Source organism: Clytia hemisphaerica, unplaced genomic scaffold, assembly GCF_902728285.1.
Source record: "Clytia hemisphaerica strain Z4C2 unplaced genomic scaffold, Clytia hemisphaerica genome assembly, whole genome shotgun sequence".
NCBI lineage: Eukaryota > Metazoa > Cnidaria > Hydrozoa > Leptothecata > Clytiidae > Clytia > Clytia hemisphaerica.
This window is the reverse complement of record NW_027104377.1, coordinates 786,919-808,604: the sequence shown is the minus strand read 5'-3', so window position 1 is coordinate 808,604 and position 21,686 is coordinate 786,919. Positions and strand designations below refer to the sequence as shown.

Sequence of the window (21,686 nt, the reverse complement as noted above, 5' to 3'; positions counted from 1 at the left end):
CTGCGAGTATCACGGTGCGGCGATATTTGTCTCTCTTCCTAAGCAGCAGCAGCCTCGTCGTTATAAGTCGTTAGTAATTTCCTGAGCAACTTATCAACATATGCTACATTATTCTTCATGTTCTACATAATCGAACATCTCGCTGCGAGTAGGGTTCGAACCTACGCGGGAAGATCCCATTAGATTTCAAGTCTAACGCCTTAACCACTCGGCCATCGCAGCACATCTTTATCAAAGATATTGGGTGTGGCAATTATCTGTAGAACTTTAAAGTAACATTTGCAAAAAGCTTAAAAAACTATAAGAATCTAACATTTTCAATTCTCCACTTTATTGAGATACACATATTTTCTGAGGCACTGATCAGCAGCTATCCGATGACTGTCATACCATTTTCAAAAGTGGATTTGAACCTGCCGCGACCCGGGATTGAACCAGGGACCTTCAGATCTTCAGTCTGACGCTCTCCCAACTGAGCTATCGCGGCTGATTACTGCAACACCTACAGCTAGCCCAATCCCACTATCCCTTCACTATACATTAAATAGTCGACTTGTTGTAGGTCAATTGCAGTTGAAAGATCTTCAAACATGGTGACGCACAACTTCAATGAAAAGTCACTCCTTCCTAAACACAGAGCACGCTGCGAGTAGGATTCGAACCTACGCGGGAAGATCCCATTTGATTTCTAGTCAAACGCCTTAACCACTCGGCCATCGCAGCTTGTGCATGCCTCACCTTCCAATCGAAACCATCCCTGGGTTTATTCCAAAGATTTTAAAGTTAATCAACGCTGCAAGTAGGATTCGAACCTACGCGGGAAGATCCCATTTGATTTCGAGTCAAACGCCTTAACCACTCGGCCATTGCAGCCTCAAAACTGGTGAAAGAGTTTTGGAGTACCCTATTCACTCCTTTGAAAGATAGAGGCTTTGTTTGACACTTTCACAAAGTTTTTGACAAGTGAGGAATATGTTGGAATAAGTGCTTATCATTACCAATAATACTCCTTTTTTTTGAAGTTGAATATGGCGAAAGTGCAGCACACATCGTGTTTCTGCGAGTATCACGGTGCGGCGATATTTGTCTCTCTTCCTAAGCAGCAGCAGCCTCGTCGTTATAAGTCGTTAGTAATTTCCTGAGCAACTTATCAACATATGCTACATTATTCTTCATGTTCTACATAATCGAACATCTCGCTGCGAGTAGGGTTCGAACCTACGCGGGAAGATCCCATTAGATTTCAAGTCTAACGCCTTAACCACTCGGCCATCGCAGCACATCTTTATCAAAGATATTGGGTGTGGCAATTATCTGTAGAACTTTAAAGTAACATTTGCAAAAAGCTTAAAAAACTATAAGAATCTAACATTTTCAATTCTCCACTTTATTGAGATACACATATTTTCTGAGGCACTGATCAGCAGCTATCCGATGACTGTCATACCATTTTCAAAAGTGGATTTGAACCTGCCGCGACCCGGGATTGAACCAGGGACCTTCAGATCTTCAGTCTGACGCTCTCCCAACTGAGCTATCGCGGCTGATTACTGCAACACCTACAGCTAGCCCAATCCCACTATCCCTTCACTATACATTAAATAGTCGACTTGTTGTAGGTCAATTGCAGTTGAAAGATCTTCAAACATGGTGACGCACAACTTCAATGAAAAGTCACTCCTTCCTAAACACAGAGCACGCTGCGAGTAGGATTCGAACCTACGCGGGAAGATCCCATTTGATTTCTAGTCAAACGCCTTAACCACTCCCACTCGGCCATCGCAGCTTGTGCATGCCTCACCTTCCAATCGAAACCATCCCTGGGTTTATTCCAAAGATTTTAAAGTTAATCAACGCTGCAAGTAGGATTCGAACCTACGCGGGAAGATCCCATTTGATTTCGAGTCAAACGCCTTAACCACTCGGCCATTGCAGCCTCAAAACTGGTGAAAGAGTTTTTGGAGTACCCTATTCACTCCTTTGAAAGATAGAGGCTTTGTTTGACACTTTCACAAATTTTGACAAGTGAGGAATATGTTGGAATAAGTGCTTATCATTACCAATAATACTCCTTTTTTTGAAGTTGAATATGGCGAAAGTGCAGCACACATCGTGTTTCTGCGAGTATCACGGTGCGGCGATATTTGTCTCTCTTCCTAAGCAGCAGCAGCCTCGTCGTTATAAGTCGTTAGTAATTTCCTGAGCAACTTATCAACATATGCTACATTATTCTTCATGTTCTACACATAATCGAACATCTCGCTGCGAGTAGGGTTCGAACCTACGCGGGAAGATCCCATTAGATTTCAAGTCTAACGCCTTAACCACTCGGCCATCGCAGCACATCTTTATCAAAGATATTGGGTGTGGCAATTATCTGTAGAACTTTAAAGTAACATTTGCAAAAAGCTTAAAAACTATAAGAATCTAACATTTTCAATTCTCCACTTTATTGAGATACACATATTTTCTGAGGCACTGATCAGCAGCTATCCGATGACTGTCATACCATTTTCAAAAGTGGATTTGAACCTGCCGCGACCCGGGATTGAACCAGGGACCTTCAGATCTTCAGTCTGACGCTCTCCCAACTGAGCTATCGCGGCTGATTACTGCAACACCTACAGCTAGCCCAATCCCACTATCCCTTCACTATACATTAAATAGTCGACTTGTTGTAGGTCAATTGCAGTTGAAAGATCTTCAAACATGGTGACGCACAACTTCAATGAAAAGTCACTCCTTCCTAAACACAGAGCACGCTGCGAGTAGGATTCGAACCTACGCGGGAAGATCCCATTTGATTTCTAGTCAAACGCCTTAACCACTCGGCCATCGCAGCTTGTGCATGCCTCACCTTCCAATCGAAACCATCCCTGGGTTTATTCCAAAGATTTTAAAGTTAATCAACGCTGCAAGTAGGATTCGAACCTACGCGGGAAGATCCCATTTGATTTCGAGTCAAACGCCTTAACCACTCGGCCATTGCAGCCTCAAAACTGGTGAAAGAGTTTTTGGAGTACCCTATTCACTCCTTTGAAAGATAGAGGCTTTGTTTGACACTTTCACAAAGTTTTTGACAAGTGAGGAATATGTTGGAATAAGTGCTTATCATTACCAATAATACTCCTTTTTTTGAAGTTGAATATGGCGAAAGTGCAGCACACATCGTGTTTCTGCGAGTATCACGGTGCGGCGATATTTGTCTCTCTTCCTAAGCAGCAGCAGCCTCGTCGTTATAAGTCGTTAGTAATTTCCTGAGCAACTTATCAACATATGCTACATTATTCTTCATGTTCTACATAATCGAACATCTCGCTGCGAGTAGGGTTCGAACCTACGCGGGAAGATCCCATTAGATTTCAAGTCTAACGCCTTAACCACTCGGCCATCGCAGCACATCTTTATCAAAGATATTGGGTGTGGCAATTATCTGTAGAACTTTAAAGTAACATTTGCAAAAAGCTTAAAAAACTATAAGAATCTAACTATTTCAATTCTCCACTTTATTGAGATACACATATTTTCTGAGGCACTGATCAGCAGCTATCCGATGACTGTCATACCATTTTCAAAAGTGGATTTGAACCTGCCGCGACCCGGGATTGAACCAGGGACCTTCAGATCTTCAGTCTGACGCTCTCCCAACTGAGCTATCGCGGCTGATTACTCTGCAACACCTACAGCTAGCCCAATCCCACTATCCCTTCACTATACATTAAATAGTCGACTTGTTGTAGGTCAATTGCAGTTGAAAGATCTTCAAACATGGTGACGCACAACTTCAATGAAAAGTCACTCCTTCCTAAACACAGAGCACGCTGCGAGTAGGATTCGAACCTACGCGGGAAGATCCCATTTGATTTCTAGTCAAACGCCTTAACCACTCGGCCATCGCAGCTTGTGCATGCCTCACCTTCCAATCGAAACCATCCCTGGGTTTATTCCAAAGATTTTAAAGTTAATCAACGCTGCAAGTAGGATTCGAACCTACGCGGGAAGATCCCATTTGATTTCGAGTCAAACGCCTTAACCACTCGGCCATTGCAGCCTCAAAACTGGTGAAAGAGTTTTTGGAGTACCCTATTCACTCCTTTGAAAGATAGAGGCTTTGTTTGACACTTTCACAAAGTTTTTGACAAGTGAGGAATATGTTGGAATAAGTGCTTATCGTTACCAATAATACTCCTTTTTTTTGAAGTTGAATATGGCGAAAGTGCAGCACACATCGTGTTTCTGCGAGTATCACGGTGCGGCGATATTTGTCTCTCTTCCTAAGCAGCAGCAGCCTCGTCGTTATAAGTCGTTAGTAATTTCCTGAGCAACTTATCAACATATGCTACATTATTCTTCATGTTCTACATAATCGAACATCTCGCTGCGAGTAGGGTTCGAACCTACGCGGGAAGATCCCATTAGATTTCAAGTCTAACGCCTTAACCACTCGGCCATCGCAGCACATCTTTATCAAAGATATTGGGTGTGGCAATTATCTGTAGAACTTTAAAGTAACATTTGCAAAAAGCTTAAAAAACTATAAGAATCTAACATTTTCAATCTCCACTTTATTGAGATACACATATTTTCTGAGGCACTGATCAGCAGCTATCCGATGACTGTCATACCATTTTCAAAAGTGGATTTGAACCTGCCGCGACCCGGGATTGAACCAGGGACCTTCAGATCTTCAGTCTGACGCTCTCCCAACTGAGCTATCGCGGCTGATTACTGCAACACCTACAGCTAGCCCAATCCCACTATCCCTTCACTATACATTAAATAGTCGACTTGTTGTAGGTCAATTGCAGTTGAAAGATCTTCAAACATGGTGACGCACAACTTCAATGAAAAGTCACTCCTTCCTAAACACAGCACGCTGCGAGTAGGATTCGAACCTACGCGGGAAGATCCCATTTGATTTCTAGTCAAACGCCTTAACCACTCGGCCATCGCAGCTTGTGCATGCCTCACCTTCCAATCGAAACCATCCCTGGGTTTATTCCAAAGATTTTAAAGTTAATCAACGCTGCAAGTAGGATTCGAACCTACGCGGGAAGATCCCATTTGATTTCGAGTCAAACGCCTTAACCACTCGGCCATTGCAGCCTCAAAACTGGTGAAAGAGTTTTTGGAGTACCCTATTCACTCCTTTGAAAGATAGAGGCTTTGTTGACACTTTCACAAAGTTTTTGACAAGTGAGGAATATGTTGGAATAAGTGCTTATCGTTACCAATAATACTCCTTTTTTTGAAGTTGAATATGGCGAAAGTGCAGCACACATCGTGTTTCTGCGAGTATCACGGTGCGGCGATATTTGTCTCTCTCTCTTAAGCAGCAGCAGCCTCGTCGTTATAAGTCGTTAGTAATTTCCTGAGCAACTTATCAACATATGCTACATTATTCTTCATGTTCTACATAATCGAACATCTCGCTGCGAGTAGGGTTCGAACCTACGCGGGAAGATCCCATTAGATTTCAAGTCTAACGCCTTAACCACTCGGCCATCGCAGCACATCTTTATCAAAGATATTGGGTGTGGCAATTATCTGTAGAACTTTAAAGTAACATTTGCAAAAAGCTTAAAAAACTATAAGAATCTAACATTTTCAATTCTCCACTTTATTGAGATACACATATTTTCTGAGGCACTGATCAGCAGCTATCCGATGACTGTCATACCATTTTCAAAAGTGGATTTGAACCTGCCGCGACCCGGGATTGAACCAGGGACCTTCAGATCTTCAGTCTGACGCTCTCCCAACTGAGCTATCGCGGCTGATTACTGCAACACCTACAGCTAGCCCAATCCCACTATCCCTTCACTATACATTAAATAGTCGACTTGTTGTAGGTCAATTGCAGTTGAAAGATCTTCAAACATGGTGACGCACAACTTCAATGAAAAGTCACTCCTTCCTAAACACAGAGCACGCTGCGAGTAGGATTCGAACCTACGCGGGAAGATCCCATTTGATTTCTAGTCAAACGCCTTAACCACTCGGCCATCGCAGCTTGTGCATGCCTCACCTTCCAATCGAAACCATCCCTGGGTTTATTCCAAAGATTTTAAAGTTAATCAACGCTGCAAGTAGGATTCGAACTACGCGGGAAGATCCCATTTGATTTCGAGTCAAACGCCTTAACCACTCGGCCATTGCAGCCTCAAAACTGGTGAAAGAGTTTTTGGAGTACCCTATTCACTCCTTTGAAAGATAGAGGCTTTGTTTGACACTTTCACAAAGTTTTTGACAAGTGAGGAATATGTTGGAATAAGTGCTTATCGTTACCAATAATACTCCTTTTTTTGAAGTTGAATATGGCGAAAGTGCAGCACACATCGTGTTTCTGCGAGTATCACGGTGCGGCGATATTTGTCTCTCTTCCTAAGCAGCAGCAGCCTCGTCGTTATAAGTCGTTAGTAATTTCCTGAGCAACTTATCAACATATGCTACATTATTCTTCATGTTCTACATAATCGAACATCTCGCTGCGAGTAGGGTTCGAACCTACGCGGGAAGATCCCATTAGATTTCAAGTCTAACGCCTTAACCACTCGGCCATCGCAGCACATCTTTATCAAAGATATTGGGTGTGGCAATTATCTGTAGAACTTTAAAGTAACATTTGCAAAAAGCTTAAAAAACTATAAGAATCTAACATTTTCAATTCTCCACTTTATTGAGATACACATATTTTCTGAGGCACTGATCAGCAGCTATCCGATGACTGTCATACCATTTTCAAAAGTGGATTTGAACCTGCTGAGCAAACTTATCACATAAATAACTCAATTTATCTTTTTTTCTAAAAGTTTTGTTCATTATGCACATATCCTTTGGTTTTCACTGAAAAGATGTTCACACACCCAACTGAAGAGGCTTAGTAACTTGCTGCTCACCCATCCAGTCCACTTTTCGACACTTATTATATCCAGAACAATTATGAGTGGGAAGTGATGGGCAATAAACGCAGGCGATAAACGCCTATATATGTTTTTTAGTTTTACATCAGATTTAAATCTCTTGTGGTTACACCTATTTCTGATCAGAAAAAGAAAAGTATTTTTGGAGCTTAGCCCCGTTTCCCATTTTTCTTTATGAAGTGTATAAGGGCCCCAGCATCGTTTATAATGTCTACAAAGTGACGAGCTTTTCAAAGACGTTCAAAATTTTTGACTTACCTGGGAGTTGAACTTGCGAACTCTCTATTTGAATATTCATTTTGTACTCTTCTTTTATACTTGATAGCAGTCCCAGAGGACTTTTTTCGCAATCCAAAATGTGCGTGGTAAATACTAAAAATAGGGGGCGTTGAAATTTCAACTTTTACAAAATCTGTAAATAAAAACATTACTCTAATTCTTGCACTGGCGTTATTACAAAATGCGTTAGTACACTTTTTGACTTAAACGCGAGTTTTAAGTAGATTTTTAATCTATTACACGTTTTTTTTTTTTTATTAGAACACCTAAAATTTGGCTGAGTCTGGATGTGCTTATTTTCTTTGCAATTTTCAGCCTAAAATGTTCTTAAATTCGTTCTTAATTTTTCAGACTACTCTAAATCGACAATATCATACAAAATAAAGAGCACTTAAAATTGGTAAAATTTGGACAATATTTGACTCTCAATTTTAGAAAATCCACGCCTAAGTTCGGTTAAAACTGCTTGAAAAGAGGAAAAAATTGTAGTTTCTTGTCATTCTTTTCCAAACTGAGGCTGGGCATGTTCTTACGATGTTCTTAATTTTTCGACGAATTTCAGCCTCAATGTTCTTATAAACTGGGTTCTAATAAAAAAAAAACGTGTAATGAATGATGCGTTGATAAAATCATAAAAGTATCAAAATGTCTGGAAAGGCTGTAATGCAAAACAAAAGGTGAGGCATCCCTTAGGGTGGCCCTAATTGATGGTTTGTGAGAATTGGAAAATTTACCACAAACAGTTGTGAGGTGACGGGTATGAGTCAACTTCGAAAATGGACCTTTGAGAGTGAATTGTTTTCAATTGTACCACATCTTTTTTCTACATTTATGAAAGTGAAAACACTTCACTTCACTTCACTTCATATCACTTTAACTGAATTTCGACGTTTTGGGATCTAAGGGTGGAGGATATGCCAAAAAACCAAAAAGAAATTCGCACCCCCACCCCTAACCTGGAAAAACTCGGGGGGACCCTCAAAAGGGTAAAAAAAAATTCACACCCCTCCCCCTTCCTTGCTAAATTTTTTCCCCTACACTCTAACTGACTGATTTATAAGGCGAAGGTATACTTACTTACTTACTTTTGGATAAGGGCGACTTGTCACATATAAATCGGGTTTAACTACTGTAAATTTCCAGATTGTGAGTGATCCTATAAGCTTCATGATCAAAGTATTGTGCACTCATGTGGAGAGGACTATATTATTATATAGAAGGCAGCGAGTGGCTTGATTTCAAACGGGCAGGGGTAAAGAATTTAGTGACAAAAGAGGGGCAACTCGATTTGCGTTGACAAGAGAAGATTTTGATTTTGGACTCCTGATTTCTAATAAAGCTCTTTTTCGGACTGATTCTGGGACCCAGAAATCATGTGGAATTTAAAAGTAAAGGTTTTTTTTGCAATACACAGGAGTAATATTTTTAATGAGTTTGGTTTAAAGGTACTAATGTTATCAAAGATTAAGGAGGCGCTACTATGGTTTGCGACAACAGGAAAAAAAACTTTAATTTTCAACCACTTTGTTCCCTAAAAGCACTTTTTTTTAGCTCTTTTTAAAAAGGCTAGACTATGCTGATATATGAATCTATAAGAGGGGGATCCCTTAACTAACATTCTCTCTTAGTCCCCTGAGCCAATTTTTACACAATGTTAAGACCTATAAGAACCGAAATAGTGAGGCATGATGATATTTCATGAATACAGAATTAACAATAATACAAAATACGAACAGTGTCAGCCGTGCATGAGGCCTAAAACATTTCAAATTTTGAAATGTGAAACCATGAAAGTTGACCTCCTGAGTTATCTTTTAAGTTGCCTTAAAGTATTTCGCACCCCCTCCTTTTCCATTGAAAATGTTTTGGAACCCCCCTCTAAACCTTCAAAAAAGATTTGAGCCCCTCCCCTTGAAATCCTTCACCCCACCCTGGTAGATCTAACCACTCCCTTAAAAAACAGATGATTTCACCTCCTAAATTTTACTAAATAAAAAGCAAGATATGATTATGGCAATGGGTGTAAATTAAGGAATAATTTTAAGAAGATATTAAATTGGGAGGAAAAGATTTCTTCTTTCTTTATCTTAAGGTAGGCTTAATCTCTTAGAAGGGAGCTCTATAAGTCAAACTTTATGAACTGATCTATTTTCTAGTTTTCTTATCCTTGCATATTTCGAACACATTTTCAAAAAGCACCATAGAACTAAGTGTATCCAACCAGGGAATATACGACAGTCAAGATCAAGGGCTATTGTTTACAATGCTTAGATTATCTAAAGAGCTTTTACTTTACGAGATAGTGAAATTAAATTGACTAATTTCAGGGCTTGAGCCTAAGCAACCTGGTTGCTTATGAAAAAAAATATTTATTTCAAAAAAAGCCTTAACAAGAAGAAACAGGTTTAATGGCTGAGAAGACTGTATCTGTATCAATCAGTTATCTACCAGAGTACTTGCCTCACTGTATATTTTTTTTAAACTGACACAATTTTGTAGAGCTGTGTGGTCGATATTTCAATCATGAAGGTAATAAAGATGCAGATGGAGAGAAAACGTCTCGGTAATGACCTAAATGGTCGTTGAAATATTTTATGAATCTATTCAAAGCGGCTTTCTTTGATGTACCATCATTGGAAGCAAAAAACATCAATTTCTAACTTTATAAGAACAGAAAGAGGCTGGTCCGTTGATTTTGAAAAACTTAATTTTGCGAGAAAAGTTAAAATGCGATTCGAAATAGTTTCAGCTGCTTTAAGGATAAAAGATTATATTCATTTCATAAGGATATATTTTTGGGCTGGCATTTTGTGAACATTGAGAGTCGCGTCGCATTATCATTGAAAGTTTCTTATCTTAAAATCTTCACGTCTAAGTGGGCAGCAGTTCTCATACTCTGACAAAAAGATACAAGGTTCCTAATCATAACACGTAATTGTTTTTTAAATCTATTGATGGCTTTATGGGCAGCTTGCCCTAGAAGTTTAGAGTATTGTGCTTATTATGTGAAGTTTTTTTCAATTTTTCATGACAAGGCTATTCTATTTCAATATACTTTTTAAAAATGTAATGTCTTTTCATTCATCTTAAATATTCCCACGAGTATACCCAAAGTTAATCATCTTATTCCCAAAGCAATTGAACAGCTGTTTGCTTCCGATGATAAATCAGAATAGAACAAAAGGCATTGACTCTACATCTATCTTTATTACCTTCAAGAATTGCCTGGGTACCAAATTGGAAGAGAGAGTTATAGTTATATGTTGAATTTTTATTCTAGATGTTTGGTCATTGGATTGAAATAAGATGTCCCTGTTCTTACCTTATGATAGGAATTCTAAATATATGGGAGTTGGCAGCAAAATTTAGTTTGCAAATTCAATATTTTCAAAGGAGACACAATTTACAGCGGAATTTATCCTTGCTTTTTTCTTGAGCTCTTTGTGGAGAAAAAGGAATCCAAATTTTTCAGCTAAAGTTGATTTATAAATTCAAAATATAGGCTCTTAAACTTTATTGTGTCAAAAACTTCCTGGATTTCTGAGAAGTGAAGAAATTAAAGGCAGATTTTCCCCAATACTAAGAGGGGGTTTATCTAAAGAATCCTGCATTTCTAAAAATAGACAAAAAGAACGACAAATTTCATAAAAAACGACATATTTCTCATAGTTTTCACGAATCTTGAAGTTTTTTAAGAGAGAAAAAATTATAGTCTCCCGGTGTTACTGTTAGATTACACTTAGAACTTTAACTAATCATATCATGCATCAACGTATTATTATTGTTATTAATTGTTTTTGATTGTTGTGCCAACCCATGGAAAATAAAATAATCTTGACTTCAAATATGAATGGATCTTCAAAAGACATTCTCCTTCTTATATAAACCCGGGTATAAACCATTTATTCTGTATGTTTCCTTTTTCTCATTTTTATCCAGCCAATCTTTACCAATCGCTATGACTTCCATTTACATCAGCCACATTGCGGAAAACTTTGCAACGTCGCGGATCAATGCAATTTCCCGAACTGATGTAAACTCATTATACGATGAGCTGATCGATTAAGGTATGTGATTGGTTCTTAGTAGCTGTAACGTCACAAGGCAACCACGGCAACATCAGTAAAAATTATTTTCCAGAAAATGAAAGCTTGCGAAAAAATAGTTGGAATTTAACTTTGTTTTCGCTGATGTCAGCGAATGTCAATCCGTTTTTGCCAGGGCGATTCGAAACGACCATCAAAATTATGAAAGAGTGAGAATCAGGCCCTGGGAACCAGGTTGAATTTCAGCAAAAATTTCCAACTTGTACTTCAAATTTCAAGAAATTATGACCCTAAGGGAATCGATTTTTGATTTTCGTAACTTTGGAACCCCTCAATTCATTTATGGTTGTTTTGTACCCCTGTGAGGGAATTTCGAGGGTTTGAAAAAAGAACCCTTATGACTTGCACATACCCGGCGCCCATTTTGCCTAATTACCTCCCCCGGATCAGTGGGGTGGATCCATTGGGTTACAGAGGCACGGGCGTGAAGTGCTTTCACTTTCATAAATGTAGACGAAAGCTGTGGTACAATTGTAAACAGAGAGCTTACCCTGTTTTTAACCACTTTTTCAGTTTGTTTTTAGCTATTCTAAACTTCAGAGTCGATTAAAAGCAGAAAAGTGACGAAAGCATCTCCACCTAAACTTGTAAATTTTACAAAGAAGAATGTAAACCTGTAAACATTGCATTTTCACAACAACCCCTTTTCACAGATCTGGTATGTTTTATAAGCCTATACTTTGCAGTAAGGGTTTATTTATTTGATTATTCTCAGCGGATATAGAAATTTGAGTTAAATTTTCCATTGTGGACGATATTTTGGCCAATGTCCACGGTGGGAGAGGATCCCGATTTGTCTGTGAGAAGGGGATGTTCCACAAAATGAAAATACTTCCAGGGTAATTCTTCTTAGATCAGATCGATCCACCAATGATAATCATGTTGAAATCAATTAAAAAATACCGTGGAAATACTTTACTGTACTGTACATTATTTTCATTGAACTAAAAGTAAAGTAAAAAACACTTTCAAAAACCAACATTACATATATCAACTTCTCATCCACTCTCATCCATACAAAAAGCCAAAAATGTTAACAAAAACATTCTATCTGCGAAAATAGTTATTTTGCAATGGAATGTCTTCTTTTAGAGCTGTCCACTGTTAAAATATCAATTATATACGGGGGAACTTAGGCAAATTGGGTACGGGGACGTAGCGTTGGTCCCTTTTTAGGCTCAGAAGATATCTGACAGGATCCCAAATGAATTGATTTTAAAGATATGTTTCTCACAGAGTTGATTTCTGGTTATTTGGACAATTTTCAGGGTGAAAATTTGAAAAATTCTTAACTCTTCGTCAATTTGTAGTCATTTTCCCAACAAATAGGAAAATTTTTCGATTTTCCGTTCTGATAGGGTCCCAAATTTATCAAAAATTCATATCCGACAGGGTCTATTTTTCAAACTCCAGCGGAATGTCCTCGTCGGGTGTCAAGGTCAGTGCCCACCACGGCAATTATATTACGAAACACTTTTTTCTATTAATTTACAGATTCTATTTTTGAGCCAGGTATAGATAAAACCAATAGAACAGGTACTTATATATAATTTTCTAAAGTAAAAAAAGCATAATACCAGTGGATAACCCTTAAAATCTACAAAAAAATGCAATTTAATCTGTAGCTTCTTGAGCCCCCCCCCCCCAGTGGTTTGCGTGATGGCGTGAGTGGGACTTTTTTCTTGCGTGATGGCGTGATTAGGGGTGCCGCTGGGGGATGGGGGGCTCCTTCTTGTGTTGAAAGTATCCTGTTTATGATTTTCTTCCCTAGCAGTAATGATTTGTAGAAACTAGTTTTCAGTTTTTCACGAGGAAGTGAAAAAAGGGCCTTTTAGCCATTTACTCCTTAAAACCTAAAAAATTGTTTTTTCTGAATAACTTTTTACAAAATAGTCATTTAGGTCTCAAATTTTGAAAAGTTATTCATTGCAAAGTTACTAATGCTACAATTAGATCATTGGTACCTAGATATTTTTAAAACTGCGTACGTTAAAATCAAATTACACCTTAAAACCTACACTATCACACCTTAAAACCTACAAACACTAACCCCTTGCTGACAACTTACTGAAACTGTGAAGTTACAATTCAGTAAAAATTGGGTACAACATCTGAAATACCTGTAGTACATCTTACCGATAAGAACAGGATAAGAACAATTTGAGGCTCAAAGTGCCAAAAAAAAATAAGAACAGCTGAGCCTCAGCAAAATTTTACTGGTTCAATGGAAGTATCGAAAGTGCCAAGTATTTCTCAAAATTTTGAAAATGAAAAAAATGAGATATTTTATAAATGGAAGTATCGAAAGTGATGGAAGTATCGAAAGTGCCAAGTATTGAGAGCTTTTAATGATTTTGAAATTTTGAGGGTATTGAAAATGTCCAGACTGCAATCTTTGTATCAAAAGTGCCAACTCAATGATTTATTTTTGATCCAAGCAAAATCTTTGATCGTTTCTTGAATTTTAAATTTAGCAGTTTAAATGTGTTTATTTGTTCCGTACTTTTTCCTTGACCACTACTTCTGCGAAACTCGTACTGTTGAAAGCATGTAGTTTAAAATGTTTAATCGTCGTGTCCTTTGTATTTTGTAGCCTTCCATGGAATTTACGGAATGTACAATGCGTTCATTGGTTGAATGTATTCTTTTAGAAATTGACACACGTTCGGTTCTGCCCTACCCTAAATGCCAGGGCAATAAAACTCTTAGATAAGACACTTTATGGTAACATTTAAGTACATTTAAGGCTCTGCTTTTGACTGAAACATTATATTTTAAACGATTTTAAGTAAGTTGTGATAAGGATGTGACTTTCATAAGACAGCTTAATTGAGGATGATTTTGATCCCATCAATCATACCGTTAACTCTGCTCAAGGGATTACTACAAGAACAAAGCGGGAACTAATCCTAGCATCAGGATACTTCAACTCAGTTCATACATTTGATTTTCAAATTTCGATGCAATAAAAAAACATAAAAACTACCAGTTTGAAATCATCAATAATTGCCTTGGCACTTTTGATACTAGGACTTTTCGTCAGATTTGACAGAATTGCAAATCTTTCAATTTTCACATTTTGAAATCTATGAAATTTCTTTTCTCATTCAGCATAATTTTTCTTATCATAAATAAATTTACGTTTGTTTTGTTTTGTTTGAGTTTTCGATTTTCTGTAAATGACATTGATCTAACCGGAAGTATTAAACTACTATCGATCTCGTTGCCAGAATTAATAGCAACAATGTTAGAAAGTAATGAAAAATCATTAAATTTAATTTGGATATTCATCATGCTTGTACAAAGTTGTCATGTAAGCATTTATTTCTATATCTTTACAGTTTAATTCACACGTTTCGACTAATTCGACTTATATACTGCCCTATGCATCCCTAGTGATACGCACGAATAACGAATGGAGCGGAGTGGAGTGGAGCATCTGGGAAGAAATTCATATGTAGCCTAGATTCACCAGAGAAAGTTTCAACCATTACTGTTTTCTCTATCAGGATATAGGGGTACCTTTTTTTGTTGTAGGTTTAAAGGGGTATCCGCTGGTAGTGTGCTTCCCAATTATTCTTGCATTTTCGGGAGTTTTCTGTCAATTGAAATTATGTTTTTTTTTTCGTTTCTAGCGTAAAAAAGGCCGGAGTAAGGGGTCGGCATTAATTTAGGGCCCGTGCTATAAAGGACGGGAATTGAGCTACGGCATGGCGTAATGAAACATACTCCAATTGTACTGATAGAAGCGAGCGCATCGAGCATTAATTTTCGAAAGAAGCATGCGCAGTGAGCAAACTATACTGCGCTTTGTGAAAACGGAACACTTGTTTTGCAACCCCTTTCACGTTGATACACAAATCTTCAAATTGAACATATGTAAATAAAAGAATAGAATGTTTCTATTTTTCCGAATTATAATTGAAAATATAAACATCCCATGGGGGGACTATTGGCACCTGAGAACCCTAAAAACCGGCAGAAATTCCATATATACGATTCTTTGGCCCAAAATATGACAAAATGTGAAGGACTTGAAACATTGGAAGGATGGGGATTCAAACAAAATACATCTTGGGCAACTTTGATTGTATCTGTCACAGAATTTCAACCTTTCCTCCACCAATAGAAATGGGAAAATCTTTTTGGACATTTAAAACCTGAAAACCCTAAAGAAGTTTTACAAAATCTGTCATATTTTATGATTTAATTTACTAAAATTAAAAGTTATATACGTATACTTTTTTCAATTTAGGTCTTATCATTAGAGATCATATTCGGTGGTGATATCTCTTTTCATGGACCAATCGAATACCATCTTCTAAAAGAAGATTGCAGTTTCAACAGACCGTTTGTTGAAGTAAAGAAACTGTTTAGAAGAGTAGATAACACGGTTATCAATTTGGAAACAACGTTGGGAGAATTAAAGAGATTGGATAAGTTTAGAAATGATGACAAATTGATTACCTTTCTATCAGATCCGAAATCAGTCAAAGGCTTACGGTAACACCAATCAATTAAATTTTCTCAATGAAGAAGACTTTTTCCATAGGAAATACAAACTCTCACTGTCCTAGTCTGGGAGTCGTTTAGAATCCATATAACATAGTAATATTAGTGTTATATGATAATACTATAATCGTAACGGGATAATAAGTTTGTATAAACTACAACTTATCATTTCCGTTTTTGCTTGTGTCTAGAATAATCCCAATTGAGAAATATTTATTCAAATGAATAGTACCTGCAAAACAAATACAATTTGAATCTTAATCTTCTATAAGAAAATAAAGTTCTATCCCCGTTTTATCCCGATAGGAATTTCATTTTATTTTAGATCTCATTGAAAGATAGATATCCCAATAAAGGAACTGAGACAGGGTTACTATATATTTTCAGAAATTCACATATAACGGCTGTTACCGTTGCAAACAATCATTTTCTTGATTATGGTGAAATTGGTGCCAACAGCACAATTCGTTTTATTCGACAAGAAGGATTGAAAATATCTGGATTATCCTATGGAAAAGAACATCCAAAGCCTCAGGTGAATTCACTGTTGTAAAGAGATTAATAAAGTTAACTTTTCTTTATTCGATCTTATAGAGTTGGAGAATGTTCTTTGGATTACAGGGATTATTTCAGACGATTTTTCTTACTGAGAGACGTTTTAGTTCGAATTACAGAAGAATTGAATAGCAGAGGCTCGAATTAGAGAGAGATGACTGTAAACATTCTTTCTTATTTTTTAATGGCATCTATAACTGAATCTAATGTACATTGTTAAAAGTAAAAAGTAAAACCTGTGAAACTTCACAGTAAACTTTTACTATCTTATTACACCTATATTACTAGTCATTTTATTAAGATAAATTGAAAAATTTCGTGTTAATTAAAACCAGGCGTGGTGTCTTTGAAAAAGCAAATAAAATTCGTATTAATTTTTTGCGTGTTAATTTCAAGGCCGTTGAATACTTGCCAAGTAATATTTGTGTAATAAGGTATAACTTATGACTGGTTATAAATTGCATTGTAAACGATCAACTTGATACGAAATGTGCTGTAAATGTTTCAAAATTGTAATGTTTATACTTCTTTCTTTCATACAAAAACCCAAGTCCCTGGGGGGGCACTCGATCTGAAAAACGACCATACGTTCGGCCCAAAATTTGGTTTCTAAAATCGGACCCTTACAGTGCAGTGAATTTCCATGAAAAATCATACCCTTACAGTGTACTTTTTAAAAATTTCTCGCCCGTAAGGGCGGAAATTTTTGCAACTTTCCAAGAAAATTGACCAATTTTGTGCCAATTTTACCAAAAATTGGCCTTTTATCACAATTTCCTACCCTTACAGTGCAGTTCAGTGCAGTTTTGTAATTTCCTACCCTTACAGTGCACTAGCTGAACTATGAAAAACCTACCCTTAAGGGCCGAACGTCTGGTAGGTCATTTACCTTGAGTGCCCCCCCCCCGGAGCCCAAGTCAAAGGTATTCATAAAAATACCGATGAAAATTATTTCCCAAAATTTCAGGAACCTGTTGTATTTGAAAAAGACGGTGTTCGAGTTTGTTTACTCTCGTATTGTTTCAATAAAGACGGTTGCACTGAACTACGAAATATGAGTCATACTGGACAAGCTTTGTTTATTAATTTCCAGAAAGTTCTTGAAGAAATTGATGGCACGCGAAAAAAGGTATAACAAAATGTTTAACTTAATCCAGTTTACAACAATTCTTCGATGTTAGAGGAAAATGAAAGACCTGATTAGTGCTGCAAGTCAATCCATTTTCCTAGGGTTGGATTCGGGTTTCTAAGGGTAGGAAGAATGACTAATGTCTTAAGGCGTGTATTTGAGTACTTGAAATTGTAGAGATTTTTTGTCGCGTTACCATAAAAAAACGTGAATCCAACTCTTTGCCTTTTCATAGTGATAGATCCCTGAATTTGTATTTAAAAATGTCTTATAAATCTAAAAAATGATATTTAACGTGAAAGGGGAAACCCAAATCGGGCCTATCCTCACTTAGACTGTAATCGACTAAGTATTTATAAGCTTACCCATCGATGGTTTTCTTTTTTAGTACTCACCAACATCAATAATCGTCTATTTGCATCAAGGCATGGAATATCGGATTCTTTCGGGAATGCAAAAGCAACAAAAAGAACTATTCGATAAGCTTGCAGGTCACGTGGACGTCGTGGTCGAATCACACACCCATGTGACCAGTGGACACTTTTACCATAATAAAACACTGTTCACTGGCCAGTTAGGAAATTTGTTATTCCCGTTGCATAGTCCAGTTGTTCTCGACTGTAAGTATAGCACTGTGTATAACTAAAACAAACAACCTTACCAAAGGCTTTGGCAATATTTTCTAAGCTGGATATCATCATCCATAGTATCCATATTTCGAACCTCTCTAACTTGAATGTATCCATAACTCGAACAAGTCCCTTGAGAAATTCGCTAGAGATTTATGAATTATTTATTTTTGATTTATTTTTGATTTATGATTTATATATGATTTTTTTTTAAGTGTTCGAGATTTATTTTAATGATTTACCCCTCGAATAATGCCTTAGAAACCTTACTCCTGAACCTGAAGTTTCTATAACTAGAACAAATTTGTGTTCCCCGTGCTTTTTTCAAGTTGTGGAGACTCCACTGTAGATTCGATCTTTCCAACTGTATTTCATAACTAAATTTTCTGAGTGGATTTATTGGCAATGAAACAAAATAAGTAGTGTATGATTATATACTATGATGGTGATTCAAGGTTTCTATTATAGTGAAATGAACAGATTGAGTAGGATGAGTAAGCACGTCTTTCCGGTTGGTCTGATTGGTTAATGAGTTGATTTGGATTTTGCCGGCGAATGCCATATATAGACAGACGAATCGAGATAAACTTTCAAGAACAAACTTCTAAAATTTGTCACTTTTATCCAAATTTTCTCTTATTTAGTTGATGATCAATCTGAAAAGAAAAAAAAAGAAATGGACGACAAATGGTTCAAAATATCTAGGCGTTGGTCGAATCCGTCTGTAAAATCAAAACTTGTTAAACTTTCCTTTGATAGGTAAGAATGCAGCAGACTCTCGCTTATTCAAACTCAAACGGGAGCCTACTTTATTCGAATTACGACGACCGACCGACGGGGGTGCTCCGCTGACGTTCGAAAAATGGAACCTACGTGGGACTCGAAATTTGCGAAAAATGTGACCCTGAATGGGACTGAAATTCCAAAATTTTTCTCAAATTTTTTACTTTTTCCCAAATTTTCCAAAAATAGGTAACCTACGAGGGACTGATTTTTCTATTGTGGTGTTTTTGCGACCCTACCTGGGACTCGTGGAGGTTAAAAAAGGTACCCTGACCAGCGGAGCATCCCCGAAATCCATCTTACCCTAGTACCCCCCCCCCGGGCTTTTCCTTACAGGGTATGCAAAATGAGTTCTAAAAAATAAAAATATTCAAATAATAGAAGTTCGAATAAACAAAAGTCTACTTTATCTATAATTTTTATCATAATTCTTTTTCGAATGACACCCAAATTAGGTCAAAGTTTGAATGCTTTCCAAACGATTTAGACGATGGATGGTCCTTAGAAAAGGTTGCAAATTTCGGGCACTGAAAGACTAAGGCAGTCTCGATCCCACACAATCTTATTCTCTGAAGTTTAGAAACAAAATAAAAACATACTGAAATAGTTCGAAGAATATATCAAGCTTGAAATGAGCAAAATAAAAAGATTTGTTACTCTGATGTGAATTACTTAATCTTTAAAAAAAGAATCGGGTGATAAGACAAACAAAAATTTAGAGGAATCCGGGGCCAATATTCTTATCAATCAAAAAAGAGAATAAACCTGGGGCTGAGGCAAAGCAAGACTAAAAACGATATCCTTCTTTTCTGGGAGGTGTTTATCAATCAATTATAAATCATTAGAAAACCTTGTCATACTGATTATGTACTTGAGCAAAAAGGTGTACGGGGATACGCCACTGGTCGAAGTTTCTTTTTTCACCTCCCTGAGGAGTCCCATGTAGGGTCACAAAAACACCAAAATTGGAAAATCAGTCCCTCGTAAGGTACCTTTTTTTAGGAAATTTGGAAAAAATACCGAAAATTTTGAAAAAGAACTTTGGAATTTCAGTCAAACAGCCCCAAGAACGAGTCCCAAGTAGGGTCCATTTTTCGAACTTCAGCAGAACACCCCCGTCGGTCGGCAAAGGTAGTACTCCCCCGGGATTAAGCTAAAGCCATTTAGTGACTTACAAAAAGGCTCCGAATTCAAATCAGGATGTTAGGAGGAAAAACATTGACAGACAATACACCACCAGTGCCATTCGCCAGAATTCCCTAGATAGAGGTTTTTATAAATAATTATGTTACTTTTTTTAGAAATAAACGTAAGATGTACGTATTACGTAAGACTTTTCTCAAACCATTGATGCCGCTTGATTCTGTCTAACCATTTTTCTTTTTATTTCACTCAAGGAATGGTTTGATTCCCATAAAATCTCGTTACATGTATGCATTCAACAAAGTGGACAAGCATCGGTGTATGTACATCAAACCATCGAAAAAAGGCTGGAGAAAGATTTGTGCAAAGGGAGATCAATCTTGTGAAGGAACTAGTGATTGTAGTATGCTTCAATGCAAGACATAATGCTTTAATATGACACGATTATGTTGTATTATACGTGTACAATATATTACTATGATGGTAATAGGTACTAATAGTACAATACTATAGTGTTTGAAAATGGAATTGATTTAATTGATGGTAACAATTTTCATCTTTCAAAAAAATTAACTTTATAAACATTCTGAGATCTGACTGAGGAAACATTTCAAAAATATTTATGCAAAAATGATGGAGTAAAGTTATGTTTGATCGGAAAGACATTCTCCTGATGGTATTCCATTTACTAGTAAAGAAGCACCATAGGCATCTGAAGAAACCACACGTCATGTAACAAAGTGACAATGTTTACTATGTTTTAACCACCGCATATCCTGTGTGACGCACTCAATACGAATCGTGTTTACAAAATTGAGGTTTCATTATTTGAAAAAGAAGAATGAAATAGCCCCTCCGTTTTCAAAGATTCTTTGTTTTTCTATAAGGGAGATACTCCTTCTGATTAATATTAAATTGAAAAAATGGCGCGTCGTCTCTTTCTAGGACCATACGGTTACCGCAAATGACAGAGATCCTAATAGTTGATATACAGTTTATAAGGGAATGTTTACTCAACATGGCTTTTATTTTCTGACAAATAAATTTCCCATCCTGTTCATGAGGTAGAGTTTTTTAACTATCTTCAGAATATGGCTTCAAATTTATCTTGGCAAAGGAAAAGGAGCAGTTCAATGGAGTAGCTTGTACCTGGAAATATTTTAGTATTTCTTAATGGTTTTCTGTTATACCCTCAGTATGAGCGTTAACACATCCCAGAAATGTCATAATTGGTTGTGATGGAATAGTTTTGATAGTCTTCCTTTCAGCGCAGGTTTTCATAGACAGAATCGTGTCCCCCTGAGAAAATATCAGAAATAAAATTCTGTCGAGAAAAAAAGACAAAGAGAACGCACTACCATCTCGGTCAAAATATATTGAGAATTTTTGTTAATTCCTCGTTTTTAGCAATTTAAAGTTCGGGCGAGAAAGTCGCTTTTGGGCTAATTGATAAATTTATTCGAATATGTCGATTCGGGAGGGGTTTATAAACTTCCAGGGTATATTCTGAGTCTAATTGGAACAATGTTGAACTTTTAGATCCTCAGATCCTAAGCGCTTAAGCCTTAAGTCTAGCGTTAAATCTCAGAGTTCTTCCAAATCGTGTGGTTGTAAGATTTCGTGGGAA

At 37.1% G+C, this 21,686-nt stretch overlaps 1 protein-coding gene and 25 non-coding genes across 26 annotated transcripts; 1 reads left to right on the top strand and 25 right to left on the bottom strand.

The window, feature by feature from the left end:
* Positions 1-140: 140 nt before the first annotated feature.
* On the bottom strand, positions 141-222 carry Trnas-uga (transfer RNA serine (anticodon UGA)). Its single transcript has one exon. It is a non-coding gene; the product is annotated as a tRNA-Ser (tRNA).
* A 192-nt stretch (positions 223-414) lies between these two features.
* Trnaf-gaa (transfer RNA phenylalanine (anticodon GAA)) lies at positions 415-487 on the bottom strand. Its single transcript has one exon. It is a non-coding gene; the product is annotated as a tRNA-Phe (tRNA).
* Positions 488-641: 154 nt separating this feature from the next.
* Trnas-aga (transfer RNA serine (anticodon AGA)) lies at positions 642-723 on the bottom strand. Its single transcript has one exon. It is a non-coding gene; the product is annotated as a tRNA-Ser (tRNA).
* Positions 724-791: 68 nt separating this feature from the next.
* Positions 792-873, bottom strand: Trnas-cga (transfer RNA serine (anticodon CGA)). Its single transcript has one exon. It is a non-coding gene; the product is annotated as a tRNA-Ser (tRNA).
* A 324-nt stretch (positions 874-1,197) lies between these two features.
* Trnas-uga (transfer RNA serine (anticodon UGA)) lies at positions 1,198-1,279 on the bottom strand. Its single transcript has one exon. It is a non-coding gene; the product is annotated as a tRNA-Ser (tRNA).
* Positions 1,280-1,471: 192 nt separating this feature from the next.
* On the bottom strand, positions 1,472-1,544 carry Trnaf-gaa (transfer RNA phenylalanine (anticodon GAA)). Its single transcript has one exon. It is a non-coding gene; the product is annotated as a tRNA-Phe (tRNA).
* A 154-nt stretch (positions 1,545-1,698) lies between these two features.
* On the bottom strand, positions 1,699-1,786 carry Trnas-aga (transfer RNA serine (anticodon AGA)). Its single transcript has one exon. It is a non-coding gene; the product is annotated as a tRNA-Ser (tRNA).
* A 68-nt stretch (positions 1,787-1,854) lies between these two features.
* Trnas-cga (transfer RNA serine (anticodon CGA)) lies at positions 1,855-1,936 on the bottom strand. The gene has a single exon. It is a non-coding gene; the product is annotated as a tRNA-Ser (tRNA).
* A 324-nt stretch (positions 1,937-2,260) lies between these two features.
* On the bottom strand, positions 2,261-2,342 carry Trnas-uga (transfer RNA serine (anticodon UGA)). Its single transcript has one exon. It is a non-coding gene; the product is annotated as a tRNA-Ser (tRNA).
* A 191-nt stretch (positions 2,343-2,533) lies between these two features.
* Positions 2,534-2,606, bottom strand: Trnaf-gaa (transfer RNA phenylalanine (anticodon GAA)). Its single transcript has one exon. It is a non-coding gene; the product is annotated as a tRNA-Phe (tRNA).
* A 154-nt stretch (positions 2,607-2,760) lies between these two features.
* On the bottom strand, positions 2,761-2,842 carry Trnas-aga (transfer RNA serine (anticodon AGA)). The gene has a single exon. It is a non-coding gene; the product is annotated as a tRNA-Ser (tRNA).
* Positions 2,843-2,910: 68 nt separating this feature from the next.
* Trnas-cga (transfer RNA serine (anticodon CGA)) lies at positions 2,911-2,992 on the bottom strand. The gene has a single exon. It is a non-coding gene; the product is annotated as a tRNA-Ser (tRNA).
* Positions 2,993-3,316: 324 nt separating this feature from the next.
* Trnas-uga (transfer RNA serine (anticodon UGA)) lies at positions 3,317-3,398 on the bottom strand. Its single transcript has one exon. It is a non-coding gene; the product is annotated as a tRNA-Ser (tRNA).
* Positions 3,399-3,590: 192 nt separating this feature from the next.
* On the bottom strand, positions 3,591-3,663 carry Trnaf-gaa (transfer RNA phenylalanine (anticodon GAA)). Its single transcript has one exon. It is a non-coding gene; the product is annotated as a tRNA-Phe (tRNA).
* A 156-nt stretch (positions 3,664-3,819) lies between these two features.
* On the bottom strand, positions 3,820-3,901 carry Trnas-aga (transfer RNA serine (anticodon AGA)). Its single transcript has one exon. It is a non-coding gene; the product is annotated as a tRNA-Ser (tRNA).
* Positions 3,902-3,969: 68 nt separating this feature from the next.
* Trnas-cga (transfer RNA serine (anticodon CGA)) lies at positions 3,970-4,051 on the bottom strand. The gene has a single exon. It is a non-coding gene; the product is annotated as a tRNA-Ser (tRNA).
* Positions 4,052-4,376: 325 nt separating this feature from the next.
* On the bottom strand, positions 4,377-4,458 carry Trnas-uga (transfer RNA serine (anticodon UGA)). Its single transcript has one exon. It is a non-coding gene; the product is annotated as a tRNA-Ser (tRNA).
* A 191-nt stretch (positions 4,459-4,649) lies between these two features.
* Positions 4,650-4,722, bottom strand: Trnaf-gaa (transfer RNA phenylalanine (anticodon GAA)). Its single transcript has one exon. It is a non-coding gene; the product is annotated as a tRNA-Phe (tRNA).
* A 152-nt stretch (positions 4,723-4,874) lies between these two features.
* On the bottom strand, positions 4,875-4,956 carry Trnas-aga (transfer RNA serine (anticodon AGA)). Its single transcript has one exon. It is a non-coding gene; the product is annotated as a tRNA-Ser (tRNA).
* Positions 4,957-5,024: 68 nt separating this feature from the next.
* Positions 5,025-5,106, bottom strand: Trnas-cga (transfer RNA serine (anticodon CGA)). The gene has a single exon. It is a non-coding gene; the product is annotated as a tRNA-Ser (tRNA).
* A 324-nt stretch (positions 5,107-5,430) lies between these two features.
* On the bottom strand, positions 5,431-5,512 carry Trnas-uga (transfer RNA serine (anticodon UGA)). Its single transcript has one exon. It is a non-coding gene; the product is annotated as a tRNA-Ser (tRNA).
* Positions 5,513-5,704: 192 nt separating this feature from the next.
* On the bottom strand, positions 5,705-5,777 carry Trnaf-gaa (transfer RNA phenylalanine (anticodon GAA)). The gene has a single exon. It is a non-coding gene; the product is annotated as a tRNA-Phe (tRNA).
* Positions 5,778-5,931: 154 nt separating this feature from the next.
* Positions 5,932-6,013, bottom strand: Trnas-aga (transfer RNA serine (anticodon AGA)). The gene has a single exon. It is a non-coding gene; the product is annotated as a tRNA-Ser (tRNA).
* Positions 6,014-6,081: 68 nt separating this feature from the next.
* On the bottom strand, positions 6,082-6,162 carry Trnas-cga (transfer RNA serine (anticodon CGA)). Its single transcript has one exon. It is a non-coding gene; the product is annotated as a tRNA-Ser (tRNA).
* A 324-nt stretch (positions 6,163-6,486) lies between these two features.
* Trnas-uga (transfer RNA serine (anticodon UGA)) lies at positions 6,487-6,568 on the bottom strand. The gene has a single exon. It is a non-coding gene; the product is annotated as a tRNA-Ser (tRNA).
* A 7,975-nt stretch (positions 6,569-14,543) lies between these two features.
* Positions 14,544-21,356, top strand: LOC136818895 (PGA biosynthesis protein CapA-like). The gene is made up of 7 exons (XM_067075134.1): positions 14,544-14,621; positions 15,564-15,811; positions 16,208-16,355; positions 17,343-17,504; positions 17,893-18,124; positions 18,778-18,892; positions 20,314-21,356. The coding sequence occupies exons 1-7, from the start codon at positions 14,553-14,555 to the stop codon at positions 20,483-20,485; spliced, it is 1,146 nt and encodes a 381-aa protein (XP_066931235.1). The 5' UTR covers positions 14,544-14,552; the 3' UTR covers positions 20,486-21,356.
* Positions 21,357-21,686: the final 330 nt, after the last annotated feature.